The sequence below is a fragment of the Poromitra crassiceps genome, assembly GCF_964638095.1.
Source record: "Poromitra crassiceps genome assembly, contig: HAP1_SCAFFOLD_924, whole genome shotgun sequence".
Lineage (NCBI taxonomy): Eukaryota > Metazoa > Chordata > Actinopteri > Beryciformes > Melamphaidae > Poromitra > Poromitra crassiceps.
The window spans coordinates 1-26,500 of NW_028151485.1; the positions used below are offsets into that span (position 1 = coordinate 1).

At 47.4% G+C, this 26,500-nt stretch overlaps 1 protein-coding gene across 1 annotated transcript in view; it reads left to right on the forward strand.

Annotated features, from left to right (window-relative positions):
- The first annotated feature begins 6,833 nt into the window (after positions 1 to 6,833).
- LOC310771642 (NLR family CARD domain-containing protein 3-like) overlaps positions 6,834 to 26,500 on the forward strand; it is a 28,907-nt gene continuing 9,240 nt past the window's right edge. The window contains exons 1-4 of the mRNA XM_083664206.1: positions 6,834 to 6,928; positions 8,001 to 9,780; positions 9,870 to 10,043; positions 26,230 to 26,382. Coding sequence (XP_083520332.1) covers positions 6,892 to 6,928; positions 8,001 to 9,780; positions 9,870 to 10,043; positions 26,230 to 26,382 — 2,144 coding nt within the window. The 5' untranslated portion in view covers positions 6,834 to 6,891. The remainder of the gene's footprint in view (positions 6,929 to 8,000; positions 9,781 to 9,869; positions 10,044 to 26,229; positions 26,383 to 26,500) is intronic.

Sequence of the window (26,500 nt, forward strand, 5' to 3'; positions counted from 1 at the left end):
ATTCTTCTGAAGAGAAGTAAGTTGTTTTAACTGACTCATGTAGAGAAGGTTTGCTGCAATCTCACGAGAGTAATCGTCTCTTTATGTTCACATACTTAACTCATTGAGTGTCAATGTTATGGAAAATTAATATAACCTCGATGAATGAACGAGCAATAGCCAGATGAAGAAATGTCACAATTCAGATGCACTCTTGAAAGCAATTAAGTATTTTAATCTGCAGATTTTGAGCAATCTCATTGAGACAACTTAAAACAGGTTGTTTGTCATTGAGAGAACTGCCTCCTCCTCACAGGGTGAGACTTTTTATACAGTAAGCAGGGTGGGTCTTAAAAAAAAGGAAGTCCCCATCTGTTGCTACGCAGATAGCAGATTTCGCCAAGTCATAGGGTGTTTACCTTCAACCGTTCAACTGTCCTTGGGGTGTGTTAAGACCGGTTGCGAAACATGTGTACGTGCATCCCTGCACAACAACAAGTAAAGAAATCAAGAAACAGTTGTTTCATGATGTCTCTTTAGGACACGAAACCGAAAACCAGACAGGTGCAGATCCCTGTTTCAAACAGGGGTCCTCTGACCGTCTCATGTTTACGGGTAGTTTCATATAGAACTGAAACTCCTGTCTGGGTCCAAACATCCGTTACTATAGTGGCAAACATCTCATAGGGACACACATAATTACTTAACAATTTTTCCATCACACCAATGACGACAATCGTCGTCAATTCGAATACTAACGTAGAGTGCCAATGACGACGATTGTCGTCAATTGCGTTTTTTGACGGTGGGACGTGGATCAAAGCCTATAACATCTCCTGTAAAATTTTGGGGCATGTTGAATGTGTATAAGAGAGAGAGAGAGAGATATACTTTATTGTCCCGGGAGGGAAATTTGTCTTGGGCAAAAGTGCTTATACAACAACAGGTGTAACAGACAAGTAATACAAAACAGAACGGTCACAGTCACATTCACAGCATTGCACTGAGAGCACAGGAAGTGTACCAGCTAAGGTACTGATTGCACAACCCTATTGCACAGTAAATATATTCATCAATCCCTTAGTAAGGGAAGTAAAATAAGCAATAAAACCATAAACCCATAGAAACATAGAATAAAAAATAAAATAAAAGAATAAAAGGATAAAACATTAAAATAGGATTATGAAATAAGAGAAATAAAACCAAAGTACGAAGTAAGAGAAATAAAACCAAAGTAAAAGCAGTAAAGGAGACGCAGCGTACCTACTTGGGGTACCTCCCTCACCTCACTGGAGTGCTACACATGGGGGAAGAGAGGGCTGTTTGTTCAACAGAACAATTGAGGTGGGAAGAAATGATAGCTTGTAGCGGTTACTTTTGTGTCTACTGGCTCGGAATCTCCTCCCAGATGGAAGCAGCTCATACTCAGAATATAAAATGTGAGAGGGATCAGTCAAGACTTTGTGAGCCAGGCTGATAACCTTTTTCTCGAAGATGGACTGGAGTGACACCGAATCATTGGTTCCAATCACTTTCTGAGCTGTGTGGACCATTTTCAGGATTCTAGTTTTGAGCTGAACGTTCAGAGACCCAAACCAAGCCGCCATGCCATATCTAATCAGGCTTTCCAACACGGCTTTGTAGAATGTGGACATAATGTTCTTGCTCACGCCATACAGTCTGAGTCTACGTAGAAAGTGCAGGCGTTGCGCTAATTTGGAGCAAAGATAGTCCACGTGGACATTCCATTTGAGCAGGTGGTCCATCTGGATCCCCATATATTTGTACAAGCAGACCTGCTCGATCGTGCTGCCCTCAATGACCACGGGGTCATGGACCCTGACTGTTCTTGGGTCAAAGATCATTTCTTTGGTTTTACTAGTATTTAAAGTGAGGTGATTCCTGACACACCAGTCATTAAAACTGACGATTTCCCTGTAGTAGACAGAAGGACAGTCGTCTCCTTTCAGTAAACTTAAAATAATGGTGTCATCCGGGAACTTGATGACAAAGTTGCATGGCTCACTGTTCCTGCAGTCATTAGTATAGGCAGTAAAAAGAAAAGGTGAGCTCACTCCCCCCTGGGGGGCGCCAGTGCTGCAATGTTTAACAGTGGAGATGGAGGAATTAACCTTCACCTGTTGAGTCCTATCTGTTAAAAGAGAATAAAACCATTTGATGATGAACGGGTTTATGTTCATCTTGACTAACTTCTGAACTAGCAGCAGGGGACGGAGTGTGTCGAATGCAGAACTAAAGTCTGCGAACAGAACTCGTGCGTAGGCTTTGGGGTGTGAGTCTATAACCTATTTTACCGACCCATTAGGTGGCGACAGTGCTCTCCAGATTAGAGAAAGTTGAGTAAAAAAGAGAGAAGAAGTCGTTATGGAAACGGAAACGGCATCGGTATGCATCGATATGCATGAAGCATAACGTTAGCTGTGCCTGTGAACAGCAGTCAATCTGCTGCCACAATTGAGCCCCTCCGTCTCCGCTGCGATATCCCCTCCATATGATTTAGTTGCCGACACCAGCGTCTTTCTGAAAAGTTACATTATTCTCAGCTGGGAGCCGGCGACACTCTGTGAAAAAGCGGGGTGCAGCGCACTTTTCAGTGCAGAGCAAACGCAGAGCAAACGCAGCAGAGCCACCAGAGACACTCCCACGGAGGAGGAGGAGGGGGGTGGGGCACGCAGGGCAGCATACAACCATTGACAGTAAACACAGACCCAGACAGCAGGCTCGATGGACAGAGACAGGCAAACAAGCTAGAATATCTGATGCCCACCAGCAGTAAATCAAGACCAGCAAGAAGGTGTAGGGTCTGCGCACGCAGGGGCCAGCGCTGCTGGTTGCAGCTAAAAAATATTATTTGGCCAAACAAAATTCCTTTGTTTTCACTGTTTTATTGAAGGAAATTATTTTTGAGGTGTCATTACATCAGAAAATATTAGCTTCAGAGTCAGTGATGTGCTTGAAATGCTTCATTTCACAAAAGGCTCATTATCTCAGCTTCTAAATTGAAACGTGTGTTTTTGCTGAAATCCACCTATCTTCTCCGGCTGATAACTAAAGAACGGAAAATGATATCAATAAACTTTTTTTTGCTGATGATAGAAGAGAGTCTCATCGTTCTTTGGGCGTGTTCGGTGTTTACATATCACACAATATTCTGTGGGCCTCGAGAAATCACTGAAAACGCTCTGAAACTCTGGCACTGGGAGCGTCCGTTCTCCAAAAGTGGCTGGCACTCAATGAGTTAATAATGTTTTTGTTTGGATCTTTGATGCAACCAAGCATCATGGTCATGTGACAATTTACACTAACCATGTGACACTGGCTGCACATATTTCATTGAGACCCATTATTATTTCAATACTTGCTGGAAATGCATTGATACATCATTCAGTAACATCTTTAGAGTCTTATAACTGAAATAGTTTCATGGTCACTATTGTGCCTGGTGGGATTAAATGGGGTTAAATCCATATTGCTGTCCCTGGGTGTGAGCGCTGTTTGAACACAGCTTTGAAGCGCAGTGATATGAACACAGTGAAGCACCCGTGATGTTATACTAAAATATCAGCACGGCCAGGATCCCTCTTGTCCAATCAAATTGCTCAGTCAGAACTAACTGTTGTATCCACCTTATTTTTGGCGGCCATTTTGCCTTACGTTAACTATGGGTTCTATTTCCGGTGTAACCAATTTAGATAACCCCCCAGCCCCCGACAAAAAAAACGTCTATGAGGATTTTACCCTTTTACAGCAGAGCCATTCTGCTCTGCGTTCGGGTGCTGGGATAACGTAATGCATTGTGGGTAGTCGGCTACTAACTGTGGCTAATGTTAGCGGCTAGCTAGCTATGTTACATGGCAGTAAAACGCCACCAAATTGATTTAACTTTTAACCATTTCGAGTAACACACATTTCGAGTTTCCATACGGACCTCCAGCGTTGGTTAGTTGTTTATAACGTGACTATATTTATAACTTTTATAACGGACTCCAGCTTCCGGTTTATAATTCGGGTCGCGGCAACAATGAGTCACGCTAAACCGGACCTTGTACCCACGATTCTTTTTTACAGTGGGGCATTCAAAAATAAGGTGGATAAGGAGGTATAAAACAAACTGGAAACAGTGTGGCAAGATGGTAGCCTAGGTAAACCCAGCCCCCACGTGACCTGCTCTCTCAGTTCCCAGTCACTAGTGACTGAGAACAGGTCTGAGAGCAGGTCACTGGGGGCTGGGTTTACCCAGGCTAGCAAGATGGGGGCCCATTCATTCCAATGAAAGTTGCTCAACCAGCTCATGCGCCAATTAAGTTTATATGACTTCTAGTGCTGTGCTGATAGTCTATGCAGTAGTGTTTTTTTAGCCCCGCCTATTCCACATGAACAGAGTCTAGTAGAGAGAGAGAGAGAGAGATGCTATTCTACATGAATAAAGTACTCTATCTATCTATCTATCTATCTATCTATCTATCTATCTATCTATCTATCTATCTTATAACCAGTCTGTTACTGTGTCACACTGAGAGCTGTCCAGTATAACCAGTCTGTTACTGTGACACACTGAGAGCTGTCCAGTATAACCAGTCTGTTACTGTGACACACTGAGAGCTGTCCAGTATAACCAGCCTGTTACTGACACACTGAGAGCTGTCCAGTATAACCAGTCTGTTACTGTGACGCACTGAGAGCTGTCCAGTATAACCAGTCTGTTACTGTGACACACTGAGAGCTGTCCAGTATAACCAGTCTGTTACTGACACACTGAGAGCTGTCCAGTATAACCAGTCTGTTACTGTGACACACTGAGAGCTGTCCAGTATAACCAGTCTGTTACTGTGACACACTGAGAGCTGTCCAGTATAACCAGTCTGTTACTGTGTCACACTGAGAGCTGTCCAGTATAACCAGTCTGTTACTGTGACACACTGAGAGCTGTCCAGTATAACCAGTCTGTTACTGTGTCACACTGAGAGCTGTCCAGTACAACCAGTCTGTTACTGTGACACACTGAGAGCTGTCCAGTATAACCAGTCTGTTACTGTGTCACACTGAGAGCTGTCCAGTATAACCAGTCTGTTACTGTGACACACTGAGAGCTGTCCAGTATAACCAGTCTGTTACTGTGACACACTGAGAGCTGTCCAGTATAACCAGTCTGTTACTGTGTCACACTGAGAGCTGTCCAGTATAACCAGTCTGTTACTGTGTCACACTGAGAGCTGTCCAGTATAACCAGTCTGTTACTGTGTCACACTGAGAGCTGTCCAGTATAACCAGTCTGTTACTGTGACACACTGAGAGCTGTCCAGTATAACCAGTCTGTTACTGTGACACACTGAGAGCTGTCCAGTATAACCAGTCTGTAACCGGGTTAGGGTTATTTACTGGTCTGTTACTGTGACATACTGCCTGCCTGTCTGTCTGTCTGTCATGACGTACTTACCTGTCAAACAATGGGAGGAGCACCTGAAGGCAGCAGGAATCTCTGTAAAGTGACCACAGCTTCATGAGTTGGTAAATCTATCAGATAATGAGATAAATATTGGACTTTTAGACCCACTAGGCATCTTGCACGCTTGATTCCTAGGCTCGCCCGCTGCACGGCCTCGCCTGTCCTGCAGCTCGTCGAGCTGGCCTGCAGCTCATGTACCGGCCCGCTCGGCTGCTGCATCGCCTTGCCTGCCCTATTGGCGTGCACACAATGTCTCCCTCGCTCTCTCCCTCAGTCTCTCCCCCTCTCCCTCTCCCTCCCCTCTCTTCCCCTCTCCCTCCCCTCTCTCCCTCTCCTCTCTCCCCCTGTCCCTCCCCTCTCCCCCTCTCCCTCAGTCTCTCTCGTGAGCCTCAGACTCACACTGCCAATAGGAACTCTGAAGTGATGTAAGCATGCTAACCGCTACTAGTAGCCTTAGAGCAAAGAAAGTGAGAGTTCACAGGGCATTGAGTTAGCTAGCTAATGTTAGCTTGCTAAAAAAAAGACTAAGTTTTGATATTGCCTCAGGACATTTCTAGAAGTTACTGTAGACCAATCAACGCATTACGTCTAGACCACTAAATAAAATAATAATTAAAGTACCTACCTACCTACCTACCTACCTACTGTACCTACCTAATGGTTCCTCTTGTGCTGGGAAAGTAGCCTCCCTACCCTGAAGTAGGAGCAAAAAAAGTCCCTTAAAATGGCTTTCTAAGATTTACGATCGTTCCCAGTTCTTGCTGGACACAATCAAAAGGGGGAGTTCCTCCAACTGTTTTTAGAACTATGAAGAAGTTCCTCCAGTCCGAAAGCACCTATTGTTGTGTGTGCGTGTGTGCGTGTGTGCGTGTGTGCGTGTGTGCGCGCGCGTGTGTGTGTGTGTGTGTGTGTGTGTGTGTGTGTGTGTGTGTGTTTGTTTGTTTGTTAGAGAGAGAGATATGATATGATGGTATGACCTACTATCTGATGTTTTGTCCCCCAGAGTTTACCAGCAGAGGTCAGAGGTTCCCAGTGGTCAGTCTGCCCAGGAGCCTCAACCAGACCTGGACTCCATATTTATGGTGTGGAAATTAACAAAAACACGTTTGACTTCACCAACGAGTCGAATACAAAACAAAGATTCTGTCTCCATGCTGCACTCTTTAGCCCAGCGGGCTTTCAGTCTATGATGGATCTGATGTTGTGTTCCATGATTTTAGTAAGAATGTTTAATTCATATGATTCTGTTCCAGCTGCTTGAGGAGAACATCATCACCTTTGTGAAAAAGGAGCTGAGAAGGTTCCAGAGGGTTATGAGTCCAGATGAGCCAGAATACTCAGAGAGTCAGAGGGAGGATGAGGTGGTGGTGGAGGGTGAGGAGGAAGAGCAGAGGAGGAGCAGCAGAGAGGCTTTTCTAAACATCACACTGTTCTTCCTGAGGAGCATGAAGCAGGAGGAGCTGGCTGACTCTCTGCACAGCAGTAAGAGGCTTTCAACAGCTTTAACATGATGTAGATGGGACAGGATGGAAAATGAGAGATGGATTTAAATCAACAGGTTCTCATTACCAGTGTATCAAAATACGTCAATTCGTCACGGCCCCCTCCATGTCATTATTAGGTGAATTGCTACATTTCACATCACATTAGGGTGCGTACGTTCCTCCAGCACAGACACCGGCTCTCCTTGTTTCTTTATCGCCCTGCTCAGCAAAATAACCAGGAAGAGAGCCAAGCCCTGACTCTCTTCCTGGTTATTTGGTCGAGCAGGTCGGCCGCGACCGGCTGCAACTGGACACGGCTACCGGCTACTGTGGCTACCGGCTACTGTGGCTACTGTGGCTACCGGCTACTGTGTCTACCGGCTACTGTGGCTACCGGTGGCCCAGCAACATTTCACAGGAGAAATGAATCCAGGGTAAATCTAGGCAAGCACAACAACTTGGTTGGTTTTAGGCAAGTAAAACAACCTTAGGTTTAGGCAACAAAAACAACTTGGTTGGAGTTATGGTTCAGGTCAGGATTTGAAAGAGGTCTCATGACGAGAAAGTTACAAGCCGGGAACACTACAGGTCCGCCTCTCCAAGCACTTCTCCCTAGCATGACTTTGACCAACTTAAGCCTCAGACTGTTATTACATTCAAGACCACTGGGGGTGGCCACGAGGTGACCTCCAGACGGTCCGGTGGTTCTTCTTCTGCATATTACAATGTGAAGGTACTCTTTCCCGTTCACAATAACGACGCCAAGGGGCCGTGAGAAATCAGCACATTTTGATGTACTGGGAGTGAGACTGGGTTGATTTAAATATATAAATCTAAATATTTCTCAAACGAGACCAAATCAGTTCAAGATGAACTAATTCTCTGCCATAGACGCAAGCTCTTCATCAGTCTGATGAAGAGCTTGATGCTCGAAATGTCACTTTAATCTTTTGCTGCTAATAAATCACTGTAAACGGAGCCCTGCAGTGTGCGAGCTGTTTTTATTCATTTTTTGAAGATATACATTTACCAGTTCACTCTTTGATGTTATTTGTCATTTGTTCTTTCAGAAACTCTTTCTGCCTGCCAACGTGAACTCAAATGTAATCTGAAGGAGAGGTTTCAGCGTGTGTTTGAAGGGATTGCTAAAGCAGGAAACCCAACTCCTCTGAATCAGATGTACACAGAGCATTACCTCACAGAGGGAGGGAGTGGAGAGGTCAATTATGAACATGAGGTCAGACAGATTGAAGCAGCATCCAGGAAACCAGCCAGACCAGAAACACCAATCAAATGTGAAGACATCTTTAAACCCTTACCTGGAAGAGACAAAGCAACCAGAACATTGATGACAAAGGGAGTGGCTGGCATTGGGAAAACAGTCTTAACACAGAAGTTCACTCTGGACTGGGCTGAAGACAAAGCCAACCAGGATATACAGTTCACATTTCCATTCACTTTCCGAGAGCTGAATCTGCTGAAAGGGAAAAAGTACAGCTTGGTGGAACTTCTTCATCACTTCTTCCCTGAGACCAAAAAAGCAAGAATTTGCAGGTTTGACAAGTACCAGGTTGTGTTAATCTTTGACGGTCTGGATGAGTGTCGACTTCATCTAGACTTCAAGAAGAACAAGATCCTGACTGATATTACAGAGTCAGCCTCAGTGGACGTGCTGCTGACAAACCTCATCAGGGGGAAACTGCTCCCCAAAGCTCGCCTATGGATGACGACACGACCTGCAGCAGCCAATCAGATCCCTGCTGAGTGCGTTGACATGGTGACAGAGGTGAGAGGGTTCACTAACCCACAGAAGAAAGAGTACTTCAAGAAAAGATTCAGAGATAAGAAGCAGGCCAGAAAAATCATCTCCCACATCAAGACTTCACGAAGCCTCCTCATCATGTGTCACATCCCGATCTTCTGCTGGATCTCTGCAAATGTTCTGGAGTCTTTGTTGAAAACCAGTGAGAGAGAAGACCTGCCCAAGACGCTGACTGAGATGTACATCCACTTCCTGGTTGTTCAGTCCAAACTACAGAACGTCAAGTATCATGAGATACCTGAGGCAGATCCACACTGGACACAGAATAAAAATATGATTCTCTCCCTGGGAAAACTGGCTTTTGAGCAGCTGGAGAAAGGCAACCTGATCTTCTATGAAGCCGACCTGACAGAGTGTGGCATTGATATCACAGCAGCCTCTTTGTACTCAGGAGTGTTCACACAGATCTTTAAAGAGGAGTGTGTGCTGTACCAGGACCAGGTCTTCTGCTTTGTACATCTGAGCATTCAGGAGTTTCTGGCTGCTCTTTATGTCATGGTCTCATTCATCGACTCTGGCGTCAATCAGCTGTCAGAACCACAATCAACCTCCAGAGACAAATCTCAGGTAATTCACCTCTGCCAGAGTGCTGTGGACAAGGCCTTACAGAGCCCAAATGGACACCTGGACTTGTTCCTCCGCTTCCTCCTGGGTCTTTCACTGCAGACCAATCAGAGACTCCTGCTAGGCCTGCTGACACAGACAGGAAGTAGCTCACAGACCAATCAGGAAACAGTCCAGTACATCAAAGAGAAGATCAGGGACATTCCTTCTGCAGAGAGAAGCATCAATCTGTTCCACTGCCTGAATGAGCTGAATGACCATTCTCTATTGGAGGAGATCCAACAGTACCTGAGATCAGGAAGTCTCTCCAGAAAGGAACTTTCCCCTGCTCAGTGGTCGGCTCTGGTCTTCATCTTACTGTCATCAGAAAAAGACCTGGAGGTGTTTAACCTGAAGAAATACTCTGCTTCAGAGGAGGCTCTTCTGAAGCTGCTGCCAGTGGTCAAGGCCTCCAATAAAGCTATGTAAGTGCATAGCAAACTGGATAGATTAATATATGATGTGATCTTTAAAACAGGATAGAAATTGTTTGTCTTCATCACTAATTCTTCAGGCTGAGTGGCTGTCAGCTGTCAGAGAGAAGCTGTGAAGCTCTGGCCTCAGTTCTCAGCTCCAAGTCCTCTAGTCTGAAAGAGCTGGACCTGAGTAACAACGACTTGCATGATCCAGGTGTGAAGCTTCTTTCTGCTGGACTGGAGAGTCCACACTGCAGACTGGAAACTCTCAGGTCAGGATAACTGTTCAACAGACACATTCAATTCTGCATTAGCCTATATGCACATTCATGTCAGTGAAAATACCTGAGTGAATGTTATTGACTTTAAAACCTGTTCTCGCGTAGCGTAACGTCACCGTTACGTTCTACATTTTTTGCTGTTCATCCGTCATTAACGTGGTGAATTAGGTGGTTAATTCTCCACAATGTTGTTCATGCTACATACCAAACGAATCGTCTGACTCTTGCGCATCGAACCATGTCTTCCTTTTTCGGATCAGATCAACACAGCAGAAGTTATAGACGTATTTGTACAAAGAGTCCTGATTTTTTTTTCCGAGGCGAGATAGTATCACTACTGTTCAGTGCGGTGTCGCACCACCATACCAAGATATCTCATAGTAAATCTTGCATGGAAAATGAAGCTAAGGGTCTAACGAACAAAACTAGCTATTACATTTAGTCACCACCACATCCTAACTGTGACAATCATCAATAAAACCATATTTGCTTACTTTGCAAATCCGTGAAGAAGATATTGTTTTTGTTCGGTTTCCTGTTAGTTTCCCGTGAAGACAAAGGCGGAAGGACGAATTCCGACCTATTTTGGAAACTAGATACTCTCTGGAACAAAACTAGTACTTCCGCAATTTGCTGTGGGCTCTATTGGCTAACTCAGGTCGTGCTCTGGTTGGATGTTGACAAATGTGGGGGCATGTTCTGCGTAAACGTCATATACATCGAATCCAATGGCAGATTGCTAAAATTTGACTGACCAGTCTTGTAGCGAATGAAATTCCCTTTCTAAAGAGGGGGTGGAACCCTTTGTTTGGGTGAGGGGAGGGGGGTTTATAGCCTGCATAATGCCGAGAGCGTTTTTACGCATACCGACTGCTTTTGCGCACGAACCACGAGATCAAACGAGAGGGCAAAGTGAAAGTGAAACTCTTTCGGGTTTTTTAATTTGTTTTCTTTTATTTACAATGCCGAAAGCAAAGAAGAAAAGTCATTTTCTTGGCAAGTCTACATTTACAGTTGAGGAAGCAGCAGCATATTGCTCGAGAGTCAGTGATGTTGATCTCACGGAGTCTGAATCAGCGGCTCTCACTCTGATGATGTTGACTCAGAGGAAGAAAATCTGTTCCTTGAAGGAATTGATCCTATGCTTGATCGGTGAGTAGCCTATATGTTTTATGATATTATTCAATATGAATAAAAGGAGTAGTGTTATGCTTGCTTTTCATAATGAAAATGGCATGTGAAGTGAATGTTGGGATATTTATTCCACACATGCACATTGATTGTAATTATTTTCATTGCCCTGATTTATAACGCTACATAAATAAACAAATAAATAAATAATTTCCAGCCAGTCAATGACTTTATATGAATGCTATGTTGGAGTGTTCACAGTTCTAATCTATCTTGGTATAATTGTTTGACTAGAGTAAGATGATGGGTGTCTATTTGCATTCAAATGGTTCACCTGGATGTGGGGCTGGGTGGGGGTAGGCAGGGAAGTGGAGACCTGGCAATAGGGGGGTGGGGGGATTTTATTCAAAATGCAGTCTTTCCCTGCACTCCATAAAATGGCGAATGGTTGTTTACTATGATTTTTTTTTGTGAAGCAGAAGTGGAGACATTGACTGGGTGCCAGAGACATCTCACAGAGGAAGCGTCGGCCCCCACTGGCCTCTACCTCCCCCGCTGATCCTACTGTCCCCACCACCCCCGATGCTCCTACTGCGGATGGCATGATGTTGATGAGGCAGATGTTGAGCCACCACAGCTACAGTTCAGGCCTGTCAGAACACCTGGACCACAGGTTACCACCACTGCAAAATACAGTGTACTGCAGCTGTTTCAGCTCTTCCTGTCTGCCTCCACACTGCATTCTGTGCAGAAATCGAATACACCCAGACACAGAATTATAGTGGCCAGAGCCATAGAGAGAGGGGGCTTGGTGCAATACTTTTTTTTATTATACTGCACACGTGTTTTATTATTGTACACGTTTATAGTGTGCACATTGATTGGTCAATTGACAGTTCCTATGTGCAATTGTGCTTTTTTGAAAGACAGGGATGCAAACTAGTCACTAGGTGACGGTCACCTTTTTCATACCAACATAGGATTATTTTTGAGTGGTTTTATGTCTGCCCTGGCATCTGTAACCTTTTTCATTTTCCGTGACTTTACATCCCTGCAAAGAGTAAATAAAACTATTTGTACTCAAGTTATTTGGTTTGACTCTATTCTTCTATTTCTATAGCCTCAGCCAGGAAGGATTTATGACATCACTGATGACATCACAATTGCTTTTGGCCACTTTTAGAGAGGCTTTGGGTAACTAAGAGATTAAAAAAAAAAAAAAAAAAAAATCTAAAATACAACAAAGTTATTTTTATGAGTAATTTATGTGATATTGTTGAAAAATATATATATATATATCCCTCTAAAGTCATTTGGTTACCAGGTGTCCATTTGGAGTCTCCAAATGGCTTTTTGGAAATCCGCCTAGGTATCTCCCTACTAAAACCACTGCCAAATACTCATGTTTTGATATTTTTTCATCTCCTTTGAGTTGTGATGTGGTAAGGCCTGTGGCTATGTCTCCATTGGGTTTCTAGCCATAAATACAACAACCACAGGTAACTGTTTACACTGTAAAAGTGTTTTTTATTCTAGGCGAGAATCAACCACTGTGTTTGAGCTGGTGTTACACAGAGTCATTCTGACACTTGGAACAGAAACGTCAAAGTCTTACCTTTCAGAAATGGTCAGGCAGTTGTCTGTAACCCTAGCGGTTCAGCCACAGTAAGCATTTTAGTTTGGGTATGTCGTTTTCACCATTTTCTTCAGAAATAGGCCCCTTTAGAAGGGGTTAAAAATCCATACAGTAAGTTAGGCCTCCAGCTCAGTGGTGTAGTGGAGGGTAGACGCAGGTAGACACCGTCTACCTACTTATTTTTCAGACAGCTTTGCGTCTACTCACTTCTAAAGCTCCTTTGATGCGCCTCCATTCAAGTTGTTCTCTTTTCTGTCTAAAGTCTCTGCCGGGCAGCCGGGCAGATTGAGATTCCACCAGGAAATGTTGCATTACGACCGCGAGGCGAGGTGGACACTGCAGCTGGTCGCAGCCTGTGTAGTGAACGTCTGTGTCCACCAGAGGCGTCCCCGAAGCGGCTCTCCGCTCTGCTCCACTAAACTAATCGGCCTGTGTATTTTCGCTCCTCTCTTTGAGTTGCATCAAGCAGCACGGAGCAGATCAAGCTGGGCAGGAATTCACGAGAATGATCAAATAAAATGTCCTGTCGATTTTCTAAATAGAACTTGTTACTGTATGTGACTGTGAGTAACAAGTTATATTTCAGACAAACAAACAGTCACACTTGGGGGGCGCAATTTAGCCTGCTTTTCATAATAATGTATCCCTCAATTACTTGAATGCTTCCATTATTTTGGCAGCTACTTTGGTTCAAATTAACTTAGTGAGTTGGTTTCAGTAAATTCAGTAATGTTCAGGTTATGGTAGTTATTGTTCTCATTGTTACATTGTAGCCTATAATTCAATCAACATGTTTTTGTAGACACCAGTAATGACTGCCCAGCAAAAGTAGTTGAGAGTAGTAAGTATAGTTAAGTAGGCTATATATATATATATTGTAATAATCCGCTTCCTGGATTATTAATGAAGGAACAGAAGAGGCGAGTACTTGGTCTGCAGGCTTTATTCCGTTCACAACACACAGCTTCCAGCGCTTAGCCACGCTTGGCTACGCTCCTAGCTAACACACTCAGCTCCTAGCTACACACACCTGTCCAGTTCCCTCGTATCTTCAGACTTACAACCCACGCACATTTCCCCGCTGACAAAATGGCCGCGTCCCGCTCAACCAATCCCCAGCGAGCTAGCCACCCCACATGACTCCATGTCTCCTTCAGGTGCGTTACACTATTCCCAGCCGCGTTCAAGTGCGGTAGGAAACCACACTACAACACCCCCAGCTAACTAACCCAACCCTCAGACAATCCCATGTTTACTGACAACCCCACATCGCTACACAGCCCCCCCTTTTACACAAACACTTGTCCCAAGTGGCACAGTAAACATGCAACACAACATCAACATTACACTTTTTTTTTTTTTTCCCCCCACACATTTCAACCACCACCAGAAACACACTACTCCCCCCTGTGCCCCCCACAGAGAACACAAACACGGCAGTAGCTCCGCACATCGTCCTTGTGTTTCCCCCAATGGAACAGTGCATGAACACGGCGGAGTGTCTCTTCAGGCCCGAAATGACCGGATCTGGGGGGACCGGATCTGGGGGCCCTAAGTCCCCACCGTAGCACCAATCCCCGCAGGTAGCTGGGTACAATCCTCTGGAACCCCTTTATCCCGTGCCCTGTCCTCCCCAAAAGCCCATCCTCACACAGACGCAGGTCCGTAAACTTGTTCCACAGTCCCTTCGTGGCACCGGAACACCTGTGAATCTCCCCCGCAGGGGGCCGGCGTCCGGCCGCTACCCACGCCAGCACTGGACCGATATCCGCGTCCTCCGCCTGCCTGCGTCTCCACTCACCCACGTCGACATCCATGATGGTCATGTCGTCGTCTGTCAGGTCCACATCTGAACAGTACTCCTCTTCCTCCGCCTCTTGCACTCGCTCGTCCTCCTGTCCTCCTCCCCCAGGGGGCGGCGTGTTCAGGGCAGCAGGGAGAACCCCACCGGCAGCGATCTCCACCTCGGCTTTCTGCGCAGCAACCGTGGGGGGTGTGTAGCAGCTAGGCTGGGCCGGCTCCTCCGGCGGTAACCCCTCTCGCTCACCCGGAGACACCAACGTTACTCTCCCGACTGTAACAGCGCTGCAGATGATGTCCTCTACCCTGGGGGTTGCAGAGCAGCTAGGCTCCTCCGGCGTTAGCAACACCCGTCCATCTGGACAAGCAGTCCACACTCTCCTGACCTGAATGCTCGGCTCTGCACTGCTCCGCTGCTCCGCTGCCTGTTGCTCCGGCTGCGTGTCTCCTCCATTCCTCAAAGTCTCCGTGCACTCTCTGGCTAAGTGCTCAGGTGAACGGCAACCCCAACAGAGTCTCACCTGCCCGCCGCCGGCACGTCTCTCTTCTCCCGCTGTCCTCCGGTCTCCGATAGCCTCATGACAACCCCTGGCTATATGTCCAAACGCACCGCATGACCAGCAGACCCCCGGGCGCCCCCAGTACCGTTGCTCCGCGTACCTGGTTTGCCCCGAAGGAATGCTGTGACACCACCTCGCCAGATGCCCAGGCTCTTTGCATGTCCAACACCGTCTCTCTTGCGGCTCCTCCGACCGTTCTCCACGCTGCGCCACCACCGCGCTCAGCAAGTCCACACGCTGTGTGACATCTCGTAGCACCCTCATCAGCTCCTCTGCCCAGGCAAGCGTAGCTTCCAACAGCCGTCCGACCTCCTTCAACACCCGGGCTTCCATGCCCGCCAGCATCGAGCCGAACGTCAGTATAAGGGGAGCCAGCACAAGCTCCTTCTCCCCGTTCAGCAACGGCCATTCTCTGTCGCGCACCATCGCACGTGGTCTTTGTAACAGTTAGCAGACACAGCTAACCTCGTAGCAGCTAGCAGACACAGCTAGTCTCGTACCAGTTAGCAGACACAGCTAACCTCTTAGCAGTTAGCAGACACAGCTAACCTTTTAGCAGCTAGCAGACACAGCTAGCCGCCCACGCCTGGCCGATCCTCCAAGGCGTTAATTTCCACTTCTTCTCCGCTCCTCCTTGCCCCTTCTCACACGCCAACTGTAGCACTCCAAGCCGACCTACTTGAGGGAAATCCAGCCCAATTAGCTTGCAACTGGCTGGAACCTCGCGGCGAGCAGCAACAGTCCGTCTCTCCGTTCCTCTCTTTTGATGCTACCGCACGAGGCGAGCGGCAAAGTTCGTAGTTACACTCTGACACCAATGTAATAATCCGCTTCCTGGATTATTAATGAAGGAACAGAAGAGGCGAGTACTTGGTCTGCAGGCTTTATTCCATTCACAACACACAGCTTCCAGCGCTTAGCCACGCTTGGCTACGCTCCTAGCTAACACACTCAGCTCCTAGCTACACACACCTGTCCAGTTCCCTCGTATCTTCAGACTCAGGTGCGTTACACTATTCCCAGCCGCGTTCAAGTGCGGTAGGAAACCACACTACAACACCCCCAGCTAACTAACCCAACCCTCAGACAATCCCATGTTTACTGACAACCCCACATCGCTACAATATATATATATATATATATATATATATATATATATATAGTGAAGTCTGAACCCAAGCCAACACGCAGACACAGTTTGCGAAGGTTTAAGACACCTCAGTGTCATTTTATTCAAAGTCAAATAAGGGGGTTTCCAAAGTCAATAAATCAAATCATCATCCCAAGCTGGGGCTTTCAACAAACAGTGTTCATTCAGGAGCTTCAGTCGCTCTCCTATATTGCCTAGAATAGAGAGAGAAAGGCCAAGGTAAGTATTTATGCATTAAACATATAGCAACCATGCGATAGGAGAGAGAATAGTGGAGTATTAGCTTACTGCCCGATGGGAGAGGTCCTTCACACTGGAGAGCCAGCTACACAGTGGGAGAGAGCTCTAAATACCAAACACCTTGATTGGGCATTCAGTGCAGCTGCCATCAGCTCATCAGGCAGCGCACAGGTGACAACACATCAAATTGGATGAGCACAGAATTTGGGACATACCTCCAATCGATGACCAGGCCAAGGCGGGGCTGGGCTCTCCCTCCACTGTGTACGCTGGTCCTAGGTGAACTCTCACCTGATCGGGGGTATATTCAATTCAATTCAATTCAACTTTATTTAAAGTGTAAAATCACCATGAGACATGGTCTCGAAACACTTTACAATCAAGGCATCACACAGCAGAAAATACAAATACAAACAATACTATATACATTATATGGGCTAGGACATAGGGGTGATTCATGGTGCAAGAAGTAGAAAACGAATAGAAAGTCATAATACAAAAAATAAATAAAAATAATTACAGAAGGCACAGTGCATAATATCAAGAAGTGCCATATGTTTCGGAGAATAAATGGGTTTTTAATCTGGTCTTAAAAACAGCAATGGAGCCCGCATCCCTAACTGATTGGGGAAGTTGGTTCCAGAGATGGGGAGCACGGCAGGAAAATGCTCTGCTACCTACTGTTTTTTTGTTAATTCTCGGGACGGTGAGGTAGTTACCTACCTGTGAGCGGAGGGTGCGGGTGGGAGTATAGGGGATGAGTAGTTCCGATAAATAAAGTGGTGCGAGCCCATGCAAAGATTTATATGCTAATAAAAGCACTTTAAAATCTGCTCTGGCCTGGATGGGAAGCCAGTGGAGGGCAATTAAAACCGGAGTTACATGATCAAACTTCCGAGTTTTTGTAAGTAGTCTGGCCGCCGCGTTTTGTACGAGCTGTAGATTTTTAATGGCCTGAGTTGGCAGGCCAGAAAACAGTACATTACAGTAATCGAGTCGTGATGTGACAAAGGCATGAATTAAAATTTCTGCGTCTGGTGAAGTTAAAAGGGGGCGGATCTTAGCGATGTTGCGTAAATGAAAAAATGCCGTTTTGGTTATTGTTTTAATGTGGGCGTTAAAAGAAAGTGCTGGGTCAAAGGTCACGCCAAGGTTTTTCAGGGTTGAGGTCGGGGTGATGGTGCAGCTGTCGATGGTCAGGCTAAGGTCAGCGAGGAGTGGGAGTTGGGTTTTTGGGCCGATAATGAGGAGCTCGGTTTTATTGGCATTGAGGTGTAGGAAATTATGAGACATCCAGTCAGTAACAGCAGCTAAGCAGGAGTTGAGGTTTGTGAGTTTGGAGCGATCGTTGGGTGTGATGGGAATGTAGATTTGTGTGTCGTCGGCATAACAGTGAAAATTGATATGGAAACGGCAGAAGATGTCACCTAGGGGCAGTAGGTAGACACCAAAGAATAGTGGACCCAGGACGGATCCCTGTGGTACACCAAACAGTACGGGGGAGAATGATGATATGATGTTTTTGTGTGAAACACAGTGCGTTCTGTCAGACAGATAGGATTTGATCCAGGCGAGTGCCGTTCCACGGATGCCCACATAGTGGCGTAGGCGGTCTAGCAGGATATTGTGGTCAATAGTGTCGAAGGCGGCACTTAGGTCTAGCAGGATGAGGAGTGAGGAGGAATTATTATCAGATGCCATGAGTAGGTCGTTGGTGACTTTAGTAAGTGCAGTCTCGGTGCTGTGAAGTGATCTGAAACCTGATTGAAAAGGATCGAGGAGGCTATTGTTTGTGAGATGATCGATTAATTGGGTTGAGACTATTTTCTCGAGGGCTTTCGAGAGGAATGGGAGGTTAGAGATGGGTCTGAAGTTGTTTAAGATTTCGGGGTCCAGGTTTGGTTTTTTGAGTAATGGTCTGATAACGGCTGTTTTGAAAGAAGTGGGCACGGTGCCGGATAGCAGAGACTTATTAAAGATGGTGAGTATGGTAGTGCCTAATGTTGGGAAAAGTAGTTTAATTAGTTTTGCAGGAAGAGGGTCGAATAAGCAGGTTGTGGGTTTGGATGACATTATTATTTTGGAGAGAGCGTCGAGGGAGATGGTGTCAAAGTCGGAGAGAATGATGGTCTCATCTAAGGCTCTCAGAGGAGGGCTGAGCGGGGGGTTTGTAACCTTATTGGATAGGGAGATTATTATTTCGTCTCTAATACCTATGATTTTGTTGTTGAAGAAGTGGAGGAAGTCATTGGCTGTAAATGGAGAGTTTGTGGTGGGAGGGGGTTGGCGGGTGAGTTTTGTGATGGTGTCAAATAAAAATTTTGGGTTATCTTTATTGTTATTGATGAGGTTGGATAGATAAAGGGTTCGGGCAGCAGAGAGCATACGCTTATATTTGGTAAGGCTCTCACTCCAGGTGAGTTTAAAAACCTCCAGCTTGGATGAGCGCCATTTTCGTTCCAGTTTTCTGCAGATCCGTTTTTGGGCACGTGTCTCCTCGGTATACCAGGAGGAGGGTTTTATTTGACGGCGGGATTTTACAGACAAGGGTGCAGTAGAGTCCAACGAGGCGAGTAGAATTGAGTTAAAGTCGTTTGTAAAATCGTTAAGGGAATTGATGTGTTCTGGGAGAGATGAAAGTGATGTTGGTAACAGGTCAGTGAGAACAGTAATGGTGGAGTTATCGATACGGCGAGTGCTATATGTATCATTCTGGAATGGCTGTTGATGGGGCAAATCAACTTTAAATTGAATGAGGTAGTGATCTGAGAGAGTTGGAGGGTATGCTAGAACTGACAGATCGGATATCTTAATAGTACCGCGGGTAAGGACAAGATCAAGTGTGTTGCCACTGGAGTGCGTCTGGTCATGAACCAGCTGCGCAAAGCCAAAGGCGTCAACCAGGGACATGAAAGCCTTGCAGAGTGAGTCAGTAGCACGATTTACATGGACATTAAAGTCACCGGTGATAATAATATTGTCGGCGTGGGTCACGAGGTCGGGAAGGAAGGTGGAAAACTCATCGAGAAAAGAGGAGTAGGGCCCAGGTGGGCGATAGAGGAAAACGAGGCGGAGCGCTCCCAGGCCAGCAATATTTAAGGGGCGCATGGAGAGTATTTCACAAGATGTGAGGCTGTGTTTCTGATCGTGAGAAAAATCCAAACGTGACTTATAAATTAGAGCGACGCCTCCACCTTTTTTAGATGTCCGTGCAACATGCATATTTGTGAAATTAGAGGGGGACGCTTCGTTCAGTGAGAAGGCTTCGTTTGGTGTTAGCCCATGACATCAATATTATGCTCTGTAATCAAATCATTGATTAGCAGCGCTTTGTTAGTGAGAGAGCGGATGTTGATGAAGCCGAATTGAATGGGCTGACTCGTGGGGATAGCATTGCTGCCAGGAGAATTACAGTGGATGAGATTATTATGAGTGTGATTGGTTCGGCGATGACATACTGTTGGGATGGGATACACAGTGATGGGAAACATGGAGATTTATAGAGGTGAGACTCCACATATCCCCCCCCCTAAGCTCCTTGCTCGGGCTGGGAGCTTTTGTTTCCTCCTCATAGAGGCGGGACATGGCGTCTGCGTGCCGTATTTCCTTCCCTGGGCGGTGCTCCACGTTAAACTTATAGTTCTGTAATCCAATGAACCAACGAGTGACCCTGTCATTGCGGTCCTTGTTGGTGGCCATCCACTTGAGGGGCGCATGGTCGGTCACCAGAGTAAACTGCCTGCCCCACAGGTAGTAACGGAGGTGACGGATGGCCCACTTCACGGCGAGGCATTCTTTTTCAACTGTTGAGTCGTTTTTCTCGTGTTTCAGTAACTTCCTGCTGATGAACGTCACTGGGTGCTCATCTCCCTCTATCATCTGGGCCAGGACGGCTCCAACCCCGGTGCCGGATGCATCGGTGTGTAGGATGAATGGTCGCGCAAAGTCAGGGGCCACCAAAACTGGCTCCTCACACAGAGCTTGCTTCAGGGTCTGGAAGGCGGCCTCCGTCTGGCTGGTCCAGTGGACATGGTGTGGCAATTTCTGGCAGGTCAGGTCATGAAGAGGGGCTGCGATGGTCGCAAAATTCTTAATGAATTTCTGATAATAAGCTACCAGACCCACGAAGGATTTCACCTGCTTCTTTGTGACTGGGCGAGGCCAGTTATGGATCTTCTCTACCTTTCGGGCCTGGGGCTTCACGCACCCCCTCCCGATGGTGTATCCCAGATAGTGGGTTTCGGTCCACCCCAGCCGGCACTTCTTGGCATTCGCGGTGAGGCCCGCTTGTCGCAAGGCACCCAGGACGGCCTCAAGCTGCTCCAGGTGTTGTGGCCAGGTAGTGCTGTGAATTATGATGTTGTCGAGGTAGGCGGCGGCATATGAGCGGTGGGGACGGAGGACCCGGTCCATCAGGCGTTGGAAGGTGGCTGGGGCACCATGGACTCCGAACGGAAGGACTCAATACTGGAATAGGCCATCCGGGGTGGTGAATGCTGTCTTTGCCTTCGCCCTCTCTGTTAAGGGCACTTGCCAGTACCCCTTGGTCAGGTCCAAGGTACTGACAAACCGGGCTGGGCCCAAGCGTTCGATCAGTTCGTCGACCCGGGGCATGGGATAGGCGTCAAAGGTTGAGACTTCGTTAAGTTTTCGAAAGTCATTACAAAAGCGCAGCGTCCCATCTGGCTTCGGCACGATGACGATAGGGCTCGACCAGGGGCTGTAGGACTCTTCGATCACCCCGAGCTCGAGCATCTTTTTCACCTCTTCGCGAATTGCGTCTCTTCGGGCTTCAGGGATTCGATAGGGCCGTTGCCTCACCACTTTCCCTGGTTGTGTTTCGATGTCATGTTCTATGACTCTGGTGCGTCCGGGTAGTTCCGAGAAGACGTCCTGGCTCCGTCCTAGGAGCTCTTGGATATCTTGTACCTGCGCTGGGGCAAGGTCCTCGCCTACTACCACGGGGGGCTTCTGGGGAGAGACATGTGTCAGGAGGGCTGGGTATGGAACAGGGTCAGCAGAATACCACTTCTTCAGTACATTAATGTGATAAAGCTGGAGGCCTTTCCGCCAGCCAGGCTGCCTTACCCGGTAATTAACGTCACCCACCTTCTCGACGACCTCATATGGCCCTTGCCACTTGGCCAAGAATTTGCACTCTGTCGTGGGGACCAGTACCAATACTTTTTCCCCCACCTGGAATTCCCATAGCCGGGCGCCTTTGTTATATGTGCGGGCCTGGGTCGCCTGGGCCTTCTCCATATGCACCCGGACTAGTGGCCAGACCTTCTTCGCCCTCTCCTGTAGGCGGTCGACATGGTCAATGACACTGCGGTGGGGAGATGGTTGGCTCTCCCACGCTTCTTTGGCCAGGTCAAGGAGGCCCCTGGGGTTACGGCCATAGAGGAGCTCAAAGGGAGAGAAGCCAGTGGAGGCCTGAGGTACCTCACGAATAGCGAAGAGCACGTATGGTATCAGCTGGTCCCAGTCCTTCCTGTCCGCTTCGACTAGTTTCTTCAGCATTCTCTTAAGAGTCTGATTGAACCTCTCCACGAGGCCGTCAGTCTGTGGGTGATAGACAGAAGTTCGGATTTGTTTCACTTTCAACCATTTGTACAATGCGGTCATGACACGGGACATAAAACAGGTTCCCTGGTCTGACAAAATCTCATCGGCTATGCCTACCTGGCTAAACAGCATTAATAGTTCATGTGCAATATTCTTAGCAGTGGCAGTGCGCAAAGGAATAGCCTCAGGGTAACGTGTAGCATAATCGAGTATTACCAGGATGTAACGATGTCCCCGGGCCGACTTGGGCAGGGGTCCGACAATGTCCATGGCTATCCGGGAGAATGGGGTATCAATGATTGGGAGTGGGATGAGCGGGTTGCGCAGGAACGGCCGGGGTGCCGTTTTCTGACACTCGGGACAAGAACGACAGAAATCCTCTACCGCACGCTTCACCCCCGGCCAGTAGAACCGGGCGACCACTCGGTCGTAGGTTTTCTGGACCGCCAAGTGGGCCCCTAACTGGTGGGTGTGAGCTAAGTAGAGGACTCGTGACACATATGACTTTGGTACCAACAGTTGTTCAATTAAATCCCCCCCATTAGATTTGGTCCCCCTATACAGTAGTCCATTCTTCACAAAAAAATGTGGGTAGGGAAGTGCACTCACACCTGGACACCGCTGGCCATCTACGGCGGCAACGTCACGCCGGGGGGTCTCGAGACTCGGGTCGGACCACTGGGCGGTGGCGAACTGGCCACAGGGGGCTGTCGTGGCGGTTTCTATGACAGGAAACTCTGCAAATGGATCCTCGTTAAACGGGGGAGTCTCTCCTCCGCTGGCGTCTCCCTCTGAGGCGGAGCTCTAGGTGGGGGGTCCCTCCGTGGTGGGACGGAATGCGGGGCAAGCAGCCCTCGGCTTAGGCGCCGTCGGACGGCGACTTCGGCATCTCCCTCGGCGCGTTGGATCGGGCCGTAATCCGCTGCCCCAGTAGCGCTCGAACAGCGTGGAGTCAGTTCCGATGAGGAGGGGCACCGGTAGGTTGGGAACCATGCCGGCGGCTACCAGGGCGTCTCCTCGGGGGGTCTGGACCCGGATGTGGCTGATGGGGTAGTGACGCACGTCCCCATGGACACACGTTACAGGCACCGTAGCAGTACTTATGGTGGCGGCCAAGTCGGACCGGACCAACGTGACGACGCTGCCGGAGTCGACCAGGGCATGGGTGTCGGCCCCCCCGACTCTCACTGGCAGGGTGGCGTGGCGCCGACCAGCCTCCCCGGTATGCAGGCAGGGCCGGGAGGCCTCGGAGTTGGTGGCGGAGGGCAAGGAGACATCTTGGCTGCGGTCCGGACAGGCCCATGAGATGTGGTCCTCCTGTCCGCAACCATAGCACCTCCGCTGGGTCCGCGGAATCCTATCCGCCGGAGTGGCGTTCCTCGGTGGGGGGCGGGGTGGTGTAGCCGGCCCACGGCGGCGGTCTCGGCTGTCCCTCTCTTCGGGGCTGGGTCTGGCTGTCTCCATCCTTGTGGTGCGCAGCATTTCAGTACTGATCTGGTGGTTCTCTAGAACAGTGGTTCTCAAATGGGGGTCCGCGGCACTTTGCCAGGGGGTCCGCGAAAAGTTTTCAAGTAATTTTTTCTTTTTTTTTTTTTTTTTTAATAATTAAAAAGAAAATGCTACATGTTACTTATTCCTTCTCAAACTACTTCCTACATGGTGCTAGTCTATCAAAATATCTTGGCTGTCATTTATTGTGTTGCATAGTGGTTTTCTGGACTGTTGACAAATTGTGATATTGTAAGTCGCTTTGGACAAAACAAAAGCGTCTGCTAAATGACGTAATGTAAATGTAATGTAATAAAAAAAATATATATATATTTTTTTTTTGCAAAATCTTCATAGTTCAACGAAAATAGTTTATGCTTTAAATCTAAAATGGTTCATGGATTACATTCTAATAACAAACCTATCAAATTAAAAGTCAAGCACGTTACCGTGGAAACAATTAAGCTTAGCCCAAAATCACAAATCAGAATGAGGGGGTCCGCGGTATATTTTCTATCTTGTAAGGGGTCCTTGGCTGAAAAACATTTGAGAACCTCTGCTCTAGAAGTGCCACCAACTCGTTTAGTGAGGACGGGCTCACCTGAGCGGCATATTTCCGGGCATCGGGCGGCAAAGAGCGAATGCATCTGTCTATAACCAGTCTTTCAATCCAGGGTGTATCACCCCCCGTGGTGAGCCAGCTCTTGGTGAGGCGTAGTAGGTCAGCGACCTGGGCTCGCGGTGGCTGCCCAGCACAAAAGGCCCAGGAGTGGTAGCGTTGTGCTCTGGCCGGGAGGCTGTAGCCGTGGCTTGCTAAAATGGCTGCTTTTAGTCTATCAAAATCCTGTGCGTCGCCGACAGGTAGGTCCCGACAGACCCGCTGGGCCTCACCAGTTAAGAATGGCGCGAGGATGCCAGCCCAGTCGCCAGCCGGCCATCGCTCCCTCACGGCGGTGCGCTCGAACAGTTCGAGGTAGGCTTCATTGTCATCATCCTGGCTTTGTTTAGTGAGGACAGCCCCGGGAGGGCGTGGTGCCCTGTCCTCTTTGTTAATTTTCTCTAAGAGTTATTTAACTGCATTCTGGAGGTCTGCTTGGCTCCTTAGGAGCGCGGTTAGAGCTTGAGCATGCTCCATTTTTTTTTTTAATTTTTTTTTAAAGGTTGGCGTGGGTCAGAATGCCCGCATTCTCCACCAATTGTGAAGTCTGACCTCAAGCCAACACGCAGACACAGTTTGCGAAGGTTTAAGACACCTCAGTGTCATTTTATTCAAAGTCAAATAAGGGGGTTTCCAAAGTCAATAAATCAAATCATCATCCCAAGCTGGGGCTTTCAACAAACAGTGTTCATTCAGGAGCTTCAGTCGCTCTCCTATATTGCCTAGAATAGAGAGTGAGACTCCTCCCCCTGTATAAATAAATGTTACAAAACAGAAATAGTGGAGGGTTTGTCTCTTCTTCTGTCTGCTGATTGGCTATGAAGTTTGATGGTGTTACGTGAATCTGTTCAGACGTGTATGCCTTTTTAACACTTCACCAATCAGTGTGAAAAGTTAACTAAATTACTGCATCATCCCATAACCAATCTTTCCATAAAGTTTCATGCAAATGGATTAATACCTTGTGCCGTGGACTCATCCTGCTAACAGACAAACAGACAGAACAGAACAGGGTGAAAACAAAACTCTGTCCAATTCCCTTAGTGGAGGTGAAAATAAATGAAACAAACAAGCGGGAGTTAAATAGTTTTTCAGTCTCTCTTTGTTTTGTTTTTGCTCTGTAGCCTTATATGATCTTTGAATAAGAATAACAAAACAAAGCAGTGAAAGCTGCTTCTCCTCCTTCTAAATATGACCTTAATGCACAAACGCAGCAGAAACCAGCAGCACAGCAATGAGTGGACTGAAGTGCAGAGACAGAAACTCAGCAAGAGGTCCGGGTCATGAACAGTTCAGTAGAGCCATCTAGTGGTGAACCGGAGCTATAGCAAGTAAACAGGGAAGAGCAAGCAAAGTTCAAAAAGCATCGAATAACGAAAATGTCAAGATGAAAATTGTTCAGTCACAAGTCACAACTATCTGTTGGCGTGTGTGTGTGTGTGTGTGTGTGTGTGTGTGTGTGTGTGTGTGTGTGTGTGTGTGTGTGTGTGTGTGTGTGTGTGTGTGTGCGTGCGTGCGTGCGTGCGTGCGTGCGTGCGTGCATGCGTGTGTGCGTGTTGTGTGTGTGTCACAACTATTTTTTGGTGTGTGTGTGTGTGTGTGCGTGCATGTATGTGTGCGTGCGTGTGTAGGTGTGTGTGTGTGTGTGTGTGTGTGTGTGTGTGTGTGTGTGTGTGTGTGTGTGTGTGTGTGTATTGGAAAGCAGCGCTCCTGTTTTCAGCAACTGAATAACTGAGTAACTGACTCAAAGTAAAACTACAGTGGAGGAAGTGATGAAATGTTGAAGTCAATCGTCATGACAGCAAAGACGAGGAAAACAGTATAAACTATAAATGCAACAGTGTGTGTTTGTGTGCGTGCGTGCGTGCGTGTGTGTGTGCGCGTGTGTGTGTGTGTGTGTGTGCGTGTGCGTGCGTGCGTGCGTGCGTGTGTGTGTGTGTGTGCAGGCTGTCAGGCTGTCTGCTCACAGAGGAAGGCTGTGCTTCTCTGGCCTCAGCTCTGAGCTCCAACCCCTCCCATCTGAGAGAGCTGGACCTGAGCTACAATCATCCAGGAGCCTCAGGAGAGAATCTGCTGTCTGCTGGACAGTGGAGACTCAGGTATGGAGAGGCAACGTCTGCTAGAAGGCTGAGAGTCACACACATGTTCTCTGTCACACTGCAAAGCTCATGCAGGAATACAGTTCAATGGAGGATATGAGAGGAAATCCTTCATAAT